At 35.1% G+C, this 12,640-nt stretch overlaps 1 protein-coding gene across 1 annotated transcript; it reads left to right on the top strand.

Annotated features, from left to right (window-relative positions):
* Positions 1 to 2,654: 2,654 nt before the first annotated feature.
* LOC124414448 (IQ and ubiquitin-like domain-containing protein) lies at positions 2,655 to 8,479 on the top strand. The gene is made up of 3 exons (XM_046895393.1): positions 2,655 to 3,768; positions 4,572 to 5,092; positions 8,201 to 8,479. The coding sequence occupies exons 1-3, from the start codon at positions 2,655 to 2,657 to the stop codon at positions 8,477 to 8,479; spliced, it is 1,914 nt and encodes a 637-aa protein (XP_046751349.1).
* The last annotated feature ends 4,161 nt before the right edge of the window (positions 8,480 to 12,640 follow it).

Genomic DNA, 12,640 nt, shown 5'->3' with positions numbered 1-12,640 from the left:
TTAGTTACTCTATGGCGTAGATACTGATCTGAATAATGAGATAATTATCGATAAAGATATTGCTGTTGGGCGCCAGACGCGGTAGCGTCAGATATTAGATAATTAGAAAAGAGAAGAGAATAGAAAATATTAGGTCCTACGACGGTTTTGCACAGCTGACTCTGTGTAGACAAGATAATGGCAGAGGGGATGGGTTGTATCCAATAGATAAAACACGAGAAAATATGTAAAGCATTACTCGAGATAACAATTAGAGTAATGTTTACAATAATTAGTTGAAGGTAGGCTAGCATGCAATGCACAATCCAAAGTCCTTAAAGTAAATGTTAATAATTCAAGCAAAATCAGTGTAATATAGTGAGAGCATAGTATTATCACAGTAAAGAAAAAAAGTCAAGATAATTTGCAGGTAAAGCAGAAAATATTACAAATAATAAAGAAGTGATAAGTATTACAGATGATAAAAAAAAAGTAAGAAATATCACAAATGATAAGGAAAAGCAGGAAATACAAGTCAATTTAATAATATTAGAATTAAAGCAGAGTCATAGAAACAGAATTGACGCAACAAATTATAGAAGCAAGGTAACTAAAGAAATAAGCAAGAATCAAATACTAAAATTAATACAATAAAATACGTAGTTTCTAGTTTGCGGTATTTGCGATAAGTAAGAAATAGAAAAGCGAAAGATACTTTAACTTATCAAGAAAAGAGATTCGAGAAAAGATATTACGATGTAGAATATTACAATCTAGAGGGACTACGGATAAACTACGTAACAGCGGTATTAACGAAGTAATAATAGAGGTGTTATTCAGTACGGCGCAATACTCCAATTTCCAAGAATGACGTGTTAGAAGATTAGAAGATCGCGCACGCGGTATACTTACGATATTCATTAAAGATATTTGGTAATGAAGCAACGTATAATCAAATCAGTATAGAAAAGATGGAGAAAAGATAGTAAGAATAAAGGGTAAGCTGAGAGAATTTAGAAGGTAACTAGTTTTCCCATCACTATATACGGAGAATAATAGATACGCAATTCAAGTAAAGCAAGGTAATAAAAGATATTCTAATCAAGCATAAGCGAAGAACTAGTAAAGTACCGCTATTCAGCGGTATCAGAGAAATAGATAATTCAGCAAAGCAAGATTTAGACAATGAAGCAATAGTCTCTTGAAATTAAATAAGTAAGCTAACCAGTCGCGATATTATATAAGAAAAAGGGTAAGGAACGAACCCACGTGGCTCACGCAGAGTGAACTGCGAGAAAAGATAAGGAAACAGGAAAGATGCAGTGCAGGTGTGACTTCACAGAATCTTCATAGAAACAACAAAAGAATACCTCACTAACGAGAACAGTAGAAAGATGTAGAGACAGGTGTAGAAAACAGGTAGAATGATAAGTGAGAGAATACGACTGAATTTCAAGATGGCGGTAAAGAAAGGTGCTGACGAAACTAAAACACGTCTGCTTAATTTGAGGCATTGAACGTAAAATGTGCCGGTCCTGGCGATCCCAGCCGACTTTCGGTGTGCTACCATCACGTGATTTTTTCCTTATTTTTGCGATCGCTAATTGGGCTACAAGGTTACGTCAGACGTGTCCATGGCCGATTTATGAAAATTTCGAACATTGCACATAATTGTGCGGTTTAATCTTAAGCCGCGCTCTTAAGACCAAATCTACAGCAGTACGGTCAAATTTATACCTGTGGCTTCTGCAGGATTGATCAAACATCGGAATTCAGGCTTAGCAACCGCGCGATTTCGACGCTTATCAGTTGCTTACCACGACGATTTGTTAGTAGTTCCATAATATCTAAGGAAGGAAGACGTTCAAGGTGTGTTTGAGATTTGGTCTTAACATGTTCCGAAAAATTTATCCGTATCGATTGATGAATTATCGAAAACTTGTGATGGGAAAGAAATGACAAATAACCGCTATTTTTCTTCTTAACACACGATGAGCGTCGGAATTCACATTGTACAAAAAACTATTTCGTTTAGTATTTATTTTCATATTATTTTATTTATCTCACAACTTTTTCCAGACAATTTTGAAATGAAATGGATTTCCGTAAAAGCCTGTAACGTTATCAGCTGTGATTCTAGAACTGTTAACAGTTTAAAAATTATATTATAGATTTCAACGTGCAATCTGTGAATTAAATATCTTATTTAACGCTATTTTTTAGCACATAAAGTGAAAAGTGATAAGGAATAATGTTATTTCGTAGTGTTCGTTGAATGAAATTAGGTTTTTTTTATTTATACTTGAGTTTGAACATCGCGTGAATTACCATACACACACAGACAGAAATTTTTATTTATGTTTACCATACAGTCACGTTAACTATTTTAATTTTTTTACTATACGTTAAGAACATAGTTCTGGGCAGGAAATGAAAATGAGTTCAGTAGTAACCAGAAAACCTGTGACAAGTACATTACCATTATTCTTGATTACGGTCATCCATGCTATACCATATTCTCTTGTAGGTATTGCAAAAATTTGATGCCGGAGCAGTAATGGATACCAGAATCTTACAGTATCTGTAAAAGATGAAATTTTTCTCAGTGGTAAGGTATAATAGAATAAACCGATGCTGGAATGCGAAGAAATCGGAGAGTTGGTTGATTTGAAGAAATGGTGATCGTAGTAGAGATTGTCAACCATAGCATAAGAAAGCCGTTTCTTGGTGGGTGGAAGGATACGAGAACTCAAAGGGAGTATCACAATGCGACGACTCAGACACGTCCAAGAGATCCAAAAGTATCATGGGATTCCCTAATAAATCGAGACACGCAAACGACGGTGTCTGTAGACAGATCGACGGAAGTGCCGTTGGAAAAGAGCAGTCAAACATTCGAAAATGGAATCTGCATACCCACGATATCGGACAAGTATTTATTGGCGGGAAAGTTCGAACCGAAACAAAGGAAAGCCGTTTTACAACATGGCAGCGTTCGAAATGAGAACCTTGAAGCCTTTGCCGTAAAAATTCAAAAATTTTACAGAGCTTATCGAACCCGAGCGATGATACGACACTTCGCGTCGATATTTCGTAACTTGGTAAGGACGAACGTAAGTTTTTACAGGACTTTTGAAGAGCAGCACGGAAACAAGCGTCAACTTCACATTATCAATTCCACAAACCCGCGAACTCGGGACGATTTTGAAATGCTTTACAATTTGGTTGATCGTTGGAGGGTCGAGGAAATTGAGCGGGCGAATCGGACTTTCATGAAGTGTTCCAAGATGGCGGCGCACGCGGTTATATTACAGAAAGAAATCGAACTGCTCCGAGCGATTGACAGGATGAAGACTGAGGTGAAACAGGTTCAAGTGGAAAGACGTAACATGGAGTTTTTGAACCGTCGAACAAAGCCGATTACCTGGACGGGATACAGAGGATGTACCGTTTCTATGGAAACTCTTAGAGTGCAGAAGGCAAAAGAGTACAAAAGATTGTACGAGTCGATGTCGCGGCTGGGTTTAACGGTCAAAGAGCGTTTGAACCTGCTTCTAGAAATCAAGGAATTTTTTAAGGCTCACACGTGTGAAATTGTTCTGGAAATAATCTACCTTATCGATCAAGAGCTCTGCTTATTATCGAGGAACGTGCACGAGACGATGCTGGAGCAGTTGAGGGCTCGTTTGAAACTGGCGTTCCTCTATTTCATACGAAGAGAAACATCCTGCGACGCCAAATGTCGGACAGAAGAAGAAGCCGTTGCGTTAAATCAAGGCCCTGGTGAAAGTAATTCCATGAATTTCTATAAAAATTTCAATAAATTTTTTCAAAAATTTCTTTGCAAAAGTATAGGATTTCGGCCGTTTCGTAGTTTTTGAATTTAGATTTCGTAACAATTCGTGTTTTTTCGTAGATTATCGACGTTTTCTATAAATAAGTGTAGATTGGCTCGTATTTACGAGATCATTTTTCTTATATCAAATCTTGAAATGGATATCTGTTAAAAATAATTCTATGAATTTCTACGAAAATTTCTATCAAAAGTGTAGAATTTGGGATGATTCATAGTTTTTGAACTTAGATTTCGTAGTTTGCCAAAGATTATCGTAGTTTTTAGTAGATAAGTGCAGATTGGCTCGCATTTCATACATATTCGTAATCTGATAGATATAAATTGAATTCTAAAATTGTCGATCATTATAATTTTTTTGTAAAAATTGTCACTCTTTTATGAAAATTCATGGAGCTTACGAAAGGCTGTACCTACTTTCCAACATTTTGAATTCTAAGCTCTGATTTTCGTAGATCGACATAGTTTTGTTCTATTTAATCCAAAGAAACTATTCCGTTCAATTACGGTGGTAGTTTTGCATAGATCTTCTTTTTTATTTTTTCTAAATTTATGAAGAGTTATATCTCATGATTTCAATTGTTGATCTTCCTAGATATTATATTCATACTCTTCTACAAAAATCTATACAAAACTATTATGATTTTATAGAAGTTGCATATTTTTGCGACTCTTGATGAATTATTACGATTCGACCTTTTTCCTTATAGTTTGTCATAGTCAAAATCATTTTCACCAGGGGGACGACGTCCAACAACAAACCAAATCACCAGAGTTTGCGGAAGGTGCGGCAAACTTCTGTCCATCACCAGGTTCGGCCTCAACAGGCATCAGCGGATTTCGACCTGCTTGAACTGCGAGAATACAGCGCCAAAATCCTCGGTTCGCCCGGTGCACGAGCCCTTCGACGAGATGCTGCGGAGGGTGCGGAAACACGAGGCGAAGAAAAGGGCCTTCGACAGTGTGGCCTTCGTGATAGGCCCGAAGGGCATCCGGCACTTGGTGACGGTTATTTGGCACGGGAAATCAGGAATCTCAGAATGCACAGACATGCATCAGCTGGCACTTGTTAGGTTCCAAAAAGAGGCGACTTGGGCACCTTGGAACACTTTGGTCCTCACGAAGAGGGAGGCTAACGTTCACGAGGAGATTGAAGAGCCGAATCGCGTTTACAGTAAACATCTGATTGAAAAGTTTTTGCGGAAAAATTTACAAGCCAGAGTCACCTTCAAGTCCTTGGATATGTTTGCTGTGACATCAGTGAATGATTCGAAAGCACGAAGTATCAATTTCGATTTATGAATCGAACCTTGAAATGCAGAAATCAGAAATTCAGATAAATTGCTTATAAAGTCGCGTTGTACACCTTGAAAACGCGGCGAGCCGAGACTCCTACATCGTTCAAGCGATCAGGATGAAACTTGGGCAATTGATGCCTTATTTTGGCAAAAAGTGGAGCGACTTTTTACTTTTTTAAAATTTGGAAAAAAAATTTACAGATCAGTTATCACTCACCGAAATTGGGAGAATTTTCACAGTCGCACCAAAAGGATCGAACTATCCGATATGATGCCACTCGGCGGTGATGAAACACACACTTTGAGCCCATAAGATTTAATGATAAAATGACGAAATGGCAGCTGATCTGGTTTTCGATTACGAAGAACACCGAAATCTCATTTTGGCGACATTTGTTACCGACATTACGCTCATGCCGGTAATGTATGCGCGTAATGTCGGTAAAAAATTACCGGCAGGCGTGAAAGATCGGTAACAAGTGTCGCCAAAATGAGATGTTGGTGTTGTTTGTAATCGTAAAACCAGATCAGCTGCTATTTTGTCATTTTACCATCAAATCTTATGGGACTGGGCTCAAAGCGTGTGTTTCATCAAGTGCCGAGTGGCATCATACCGGATAGTTCAATCCTTTCGGTGCAACTGTGAAAATTTTCCCAATTTCGATATGTGATAACCGATCTGTAAATTTTTTTTTCCACATTTTCAAAAAGTAAAACGTCGCTCCACTTTTTGCCAAAATAAGGCATCAATTTCCCAAGTTTCATCCTGATCGCTTAAACGGTATAGGAGTTTCAGTCCGCCGCGTTTCATTGGTTATTCCCTTGCATTTCCGGTTTCATAAGTTTGTATTTTTTAAATAATTATAATCAAAAACCCCGGAGATGGTGCAAATAATCTGAGTAGCTGTATAAGTTACACAAATAAATTATCGTTAGCTTTTGTTATGTTTATAATATATTAGTACATTGTTGAGAAGTATGAGCAACTGTTTCACACTTCGTGGTATTTGATTTTCTGTTATACGATACTATACCTCAATTGACTATTACGATAATTATTCTTCTTTCGTTTGCAACAAAATCCTTTACTAATTTTTTCTAGCCATCTTGGTCTCGTTCTTAATTTACCTCTTAAATATTTTTTTCATAATTTTTTTATAGATTGTATTGAATGTAAGGACAAGTTGAGAAAAACTGTTTTGATTTTTGTCACTGAAGTGCTTCGGAGAGCTCTGCTTTTATAAATCGGTATATCACGAGAATCGACAGTCGAAAAAAAGTATTTAAATACAAAATATTGATGACTTTCTGTAAACTTTCCGAAGTGATCGCGTTCATTTCCATATAATATTGTACAAAAAGAAAGTCCTTCGTCCAAGTCAACATCTTCGATATTATTTCTAAGTTGTACCTTAATGTGTATTTTGATTTGTAAAATCCCTAAAGAATTTTCGAATACTATTTACAGAAATTAATCGCGTTATATGAGAAAGCCTTATGAATTATTTTGCTAGTTAAGTAACAAAGAATCATGCAGTAATACCTAAATAGAGTTATATTTGTTAGACAATGACCGTTGAATAAGCTATAAACCGGATAGTTAATAAAAAGAATTTACGTAAATGAGTATTTATTCTCTTTTGTTCACCATTAGTTGAATTTATTTACTAAGATTTTACAATTACATCAACCTCCGAGTTAAATTAATGACAAATTACTGATGCATTGTAAGATAAATGTTTTACTTCATGTTAAAAAAAAATAAATAAAAAGGTTTTTGGAATAATAATAATACGAAAAAATATCAAACAAGTCTGAGATCGTCAGTAATAGTTTTTTATGAGATTTAAAAAGAAAATAAATAAAATAAAAATGTCCAACCTCTTGAAATCGTGAAGTTTGAGCTTTAAATGAAAAAATCATACCGCAATGGATAGTAATCACATATTTTTGTATTTTTTTTTCCTAACCCTTGGACCGGCAGTGGGACCTATACGCCCTACCTGTTTGGTCTTAATTTTTTTCATACATATAATATATTTAAAAAATTTTAATATGTACAGAAACACTTTTTAGACTCTTGATTGTCTACGGCATTTAATATTCACGCAAAATTGTAATCACTTATTCATTTATATGTGTGTTATAATCAATGAATGTGAAAATACTAGTTTACTTTTTTTTTTAATCAGTTTTTTTCGTAACTTAGACAGCTGAGGCTTTGAAATTTTTTTCACGTATTTTCCATACACAATTTCATAATATAAGTATATTTTTCAAGAATTTTGGGTACGTTACTTGAAACAAAAAAAAAAAGGAAAAAATTGCAGCTCTCAGAAAATTCCGGCCATTTTGAATTTCGTAATTCTGACTTTAGAATCGTAATCAGTGACTCCGAAAACCCATAAGTCGCCTATGATTTTCTGAATTTGTTTTGTAGAAACATGTGCTTCCCGAAGGGTTAAAGTAAGTTAAAAAGAGAGAAAAAATAAAAAAAAACGAAAAGTTGTGAATTTCGAAAAAAAAAGAATTCAAAAATCCGTATCTCAGAAACACACGAACGAGAAAATTTGCGAAAACTCCTCTCATTAGGTGTAATAACCCATAAAAATTTTGATGGAATAAAAAATTTGAATTATCATTCCCGTACGTATTTTGATGGAGATTGTCCCTTACGTAAAACATAAAGTTCTGCCTACAAAAATAGTCAGAGACCGATGTCGAACCGTGGTGTGAGTATACATGGTGTCCCTAGAACTCCTACGAGACGCCTCTCAATTTCTTCGAGGTTAAAGCCTTTAAGTAAGATGTGTAACATTTGGCTAAAGAAATCCCTATATTCCTAGGGAATTATTTTTCTGGCGAACGCCACCCTGCGCGGTAATACCATTATGTATAGTTGTGGTGTGAGTTATTCAAATTCCCGCTCATTTTCCCCCACGCAGATTCAACGTCACAACAATTAATCACCACCGATCTAGGGGATTTTGGTGGAGAGAGAAACTTTTTTGGAAAAAGAAGCTGCACTTCTAGGCACACCATGCATACTCACACCACGTGTCGAACACAGATGCGCTACACGGCAAACGAATTGCCGCCGCAGGCTGGAACTATTTTCTTTCAATTTCCGAGGATATCCAAGAAAAAAGAATCACAGGTAGCAGAAGACGGAACCAGACGAATGGATAAGGGGAGGGTAAAAACCGATCGAAAGGGGGGAGATGCACGTTACAGAACTTGCCGCTGCAAAGAAGAACAAGACGAAGAAGACGAAGAAGACGAAGACGAAGAAGAAGAAGTGAGTCGCCTGCGTGGAGCTCAGCACCTGGTGACTTGGTTTGAACAGTAGCAGAAGTGTTTCTTGCCTATTTGCATTTAAAACGAATTGTCTCGGTGACATTGATATATTCTTATCTATATAGTAGATAAGATCGACATAATTTATGGGCTCAACCACTTCGCATCCTAGGTTTATCCTGCAAGCCATTTTAATTTCAGAAGCCTATCGTAGGGCGCTTTTTCATTCCGTAATCTCACTTACTTCGATGGGCCATTCACTAGAGGAAGTTGTAAAGTTAATGGCTAGAAATCAATTTGTGAATCAAAGAAAGTGGTCGTAAAAATTATTGTAAATTTACTGCACATTTACTGTACAAAAGAGAAGTCAATTTAAGAAATCAGGCTGCAAATTTATGAATTCGGTGCAGTCACATAAATTACTATGTATTTGTATTAAAGTTACAATAGAAAATTTTAGACTTTAATAAAAATTATAGGAAAAGTAAAAAAATGTCATTTGAATTTGTTAAATCGTGTAGCAAAATTTATTGTATTTGTAAATTGAATAAGCGGTAAATATATCGCGAATTTACTGTTCCGTGTCCGAATAAAACTTCCAATACAGTAAAGGAAGTTCCATACAGAAATTTTTAACAGTGAACCCAAATGACTACATGTATTGAATGAAAATTTATTCATGAAGATATAAACTCAAAGAAAATGTAAAACATTTTTTCTGTTTACCTGTGATTAATTACTGCTTTTGAAGAAGAGTGATTTAAATGCGAAACTGAAGTTTGTTTAATTGTTATTTACAATAAATCTTTGAGAAAATAGATAATTTTTCTCAAAATCCCCCACAGAAGCCCCACAGTATATAGAAAAAAAAATAGAAAAAAATTTTTGCCCCAGAGCAAGGCTTTTAAAATGAAATTAACCAAATTAATTAATTAAAATAAAAATTACAATTTTCAGTAAGTATCCTGCGGATTGAAATTCTATGATGATTTGAATATCATTTCTGCAGTAAAATTTCTCGAGGAATTCAGGGAAATCAATAAACAAAACTCTACTCTCAATATTTTCGGAGAAATATCAATTTTTGTGGAAAAAGAAAACTGGCGAAAATTGAATTTTTCGATGCATTTCTCACCGGTGGAATTTTTTTTTTCAGATATTTTCGACATATTTCTTATTTTGTAAATTCATCTTATTAATCGACACGATTTAAAAATCTGAAAAAATTCCAAAACATCATGTGTCAGAATCAAACTGTTTTCGAACTTTTTCCGAAAAAAAACTTAAAAAAAAATCAGAAACGGGAATCGCTTTACTATGAATGGTTGCTGAAATATTTTCATATTTCACACCATATATTTGAGAATTTTTTTTCAGATTTTTCGCAAGACATTTTTTTACCTCTTCATTTTTTTGATAAAAAAAGTTGCAAATCGTAAGATAGTTCCGAAAAATTTTCAAAATTTTCAAAATTCCGGTATGGCATATGAAAATGTTCTAGTAATGATATATAGTAAAATGACTCAAGCTTCTAATTTTCTAATAATAAAGCTTGAAAAAAATGAGAAGAGAAAATCTCCCGACTCCTGTTCTAAGTTTAAAAATTTTAATATCTGACACATGATTCTTAAATTCTGTCGATCAATAAGGTGGCTTTGAAAAATTGTAGAAAATTCGAACTGTGTTAAAAAAATGTAAAAATAAAAACAAAAAAACTAGAACTGAGGTGAAAAAATTGCGGTTATAATAACTTATAATTTTCCTGTAGCCGTTTGCTAATAGTTTTTCAGTTTTAGGCGCTATATTTCGATATTGATATATCTCGTAGTATTACTCGGCATTTGGGGTCTCTGAAATCGTCGTAGTTTTCGAAGATTCTCGCGAAAGGTCATGGAGGTGGAACTAAGAAGTGAGTTGGACCATGACTTTGGCTCGTCGAACTTTCCGACTATCTGAAATTTCGGTCATTTTCAACGAAGTCCAATAATTTCGTTATATGTAGTTCTAACTTATCGAGAATAACGATGTACAATAGGAATAACCTTAGCAATATGAAGCCCCCAAACTCTGGGGAATAAATTTTCAAGTGTACCTACGCACTCACGTTCACTTCATTTATTGTTATTATCAATTTAACGTGTCCAAGCACAACAATGGTGAAAAATATATCATTTACTATACGTATAGGTATATATGGGGCATTTCATAACATCTCGATCGAGATTTTAAGTCCATGTTTCAGATTGGCTTTATAATTTTTTGTATGAAAGTACGCGACGAAAAATGCAATCGCAATTTATTTTCAGAAAAAAACCCACTTACTTATAAATCATTAAAAAAAATTTGATTCAGAAGATAAATTATAAAAATATGAAAAAAAGATTGCATTTTTTACATAAGAATGAACATAAAAGCTCATTATTATCATGAGCTGAAAAATGTCTATTCGGGGAGAAAATACAATGAGCTTTTATGTTCATTCTGATGTGAAAAATGCAATCTTTTTTTCTTATTTTTCTTATTTATCTTTTGAAGTTATGAAATCCTCATCTTCTAAGAGGTGTCAAAAATTTGGTTATGTTTTGTAAGATTTTCCTGAATTTTCTAAGATTCTGAAAAAATTAGGTTTTTTTAAAGTTTTAGAATCATACGTCAGATACGCTGTGTTAAAAAATTCTGAAAAAAATCTTGATTGCGTTTTGCGTCATGTACTTACATACGAATAATTATAAAACCAATCTGAGACATCGACTTAGACTCTTGATTGAAATGTCATGAAACGCCCCACATATAAACTATTATCATATGTGTACGAGTTATACCGTGTGTCCATGAGAAAAGTGTGCACCTTATGCGCGTGCGTCAAGTCGTTCGAATTTTATTGGCCGACAGTTACCGCCTAATCGAGCAGTCGACACAATACCAATATTGACTGTCAGAAAATATCCCTAGGAACCCACATCTAACGGAGGGCTCCTAGGGACATTTTCTGACAGTCGCGATTCGTATTGCTTCGACTGGTCAATCAGTCGGTAACTCTCAGCCAATCAAATTCGAACGACTTGACGCACGCGCATAAGATGCGCACTTTCCTCATGGGCACACGGTATATTCAAATGTTACGCATGAAATTAGCATCCTATAAAGGCGGTGGAGTGAAGTCCGCATTGGTAACAGTTGATTCATAACACGATCCTGGCATAAATTTACGGCGATGTATCATTGGACATGGAAATATAGGCCTCCGTCGAATAATTGGTATTCGCGCTAATTGCATTTCGAAATCCATCAAGACATGCGACTATGATATTACACATTACATATGCATACTCAATACCCGCACTATTATTGATTGAAATTTGAATTTTGAATCCCACGTGTCACCGAACCAACCACAATCGGCTTCGCAAGATTTTGCTGATGTATTTCTACTTTATTATACGTAGGCAGAAATTATTGCAACGCACGTTTTCTAATTAATCCATACAGTCGTCATTTTAGGAGGCCTCAAGAGCAAGTGTAAACTTTATTTTTTCAAGATTGTAAACAATCGTGCCTCATGTCGGTTAGATATCATGCATCGTACGGAATAAATAAAATTTATTGTCAACTGTTTCGCAAAGTAAAATAATGTCAGATACCGTAACGCTTCAATGCTACTATTTTCTTAGTTTTATTTTCGTGAAATCTTTACTAAATAAAAGACATTGGATTATTGTCGATCCACCCGAATATTCATATCGAAATAAATGTCTAGATATGTTTATACTTATTACTTCTACGATCCTTTTATTGTTCTTCTACTTCGATCACAGTCTGCATTTACTATTCATATCATATTATTTGCTTTGCAATGTCATCAAGTAATATTTATTAAATTTTACTCAAAGAATTAGAGATCGAACTGAATTGATGTTTTTCATAGAAATGTGTGTTCGAATTTCATTGGCCAACCGTTAACGCCTGATTGCCAAGCCGACGCAACACGAATCGTGACTGTCAGAAAATGTCCCTAGGAACTCACAGCTAACGGTGGGCTCCTAGGGATATGTTTTGACAGTCAATATTGGTATTGCGTCGGCCAATAAAATTCGAACGACTTGACGCACGCGCATAAGACGCACACTTTCCTGATGGACACACGGTATAACAGACTAAGTTTTGGTGTTAAGGAAAACTTCTTCAAGACTGAAGTGTCAATACGAAATCGTAC

Source organism: Diprion similis, chromosome 14 (assembly GCF_021155765.1).
Source record: "Diprion similis isolate iyDipSimi1 chromosome 14, iyDipSimi1.1, whole genome shotgun sequence".
In the NCBI taxonomy this organism is placed as follows: domain Eukaryota; kingdom Metazoa; phylum Arthropoda; class Insecta; order Hymenoptera; family Diprionidae; genus Diprion; species Diprion similis.
The sequence above is the reverse complement of the archived record's forward strand: the minus strand, read 5'-3'. Positions and strand labels throughout refer to the sequence as shown.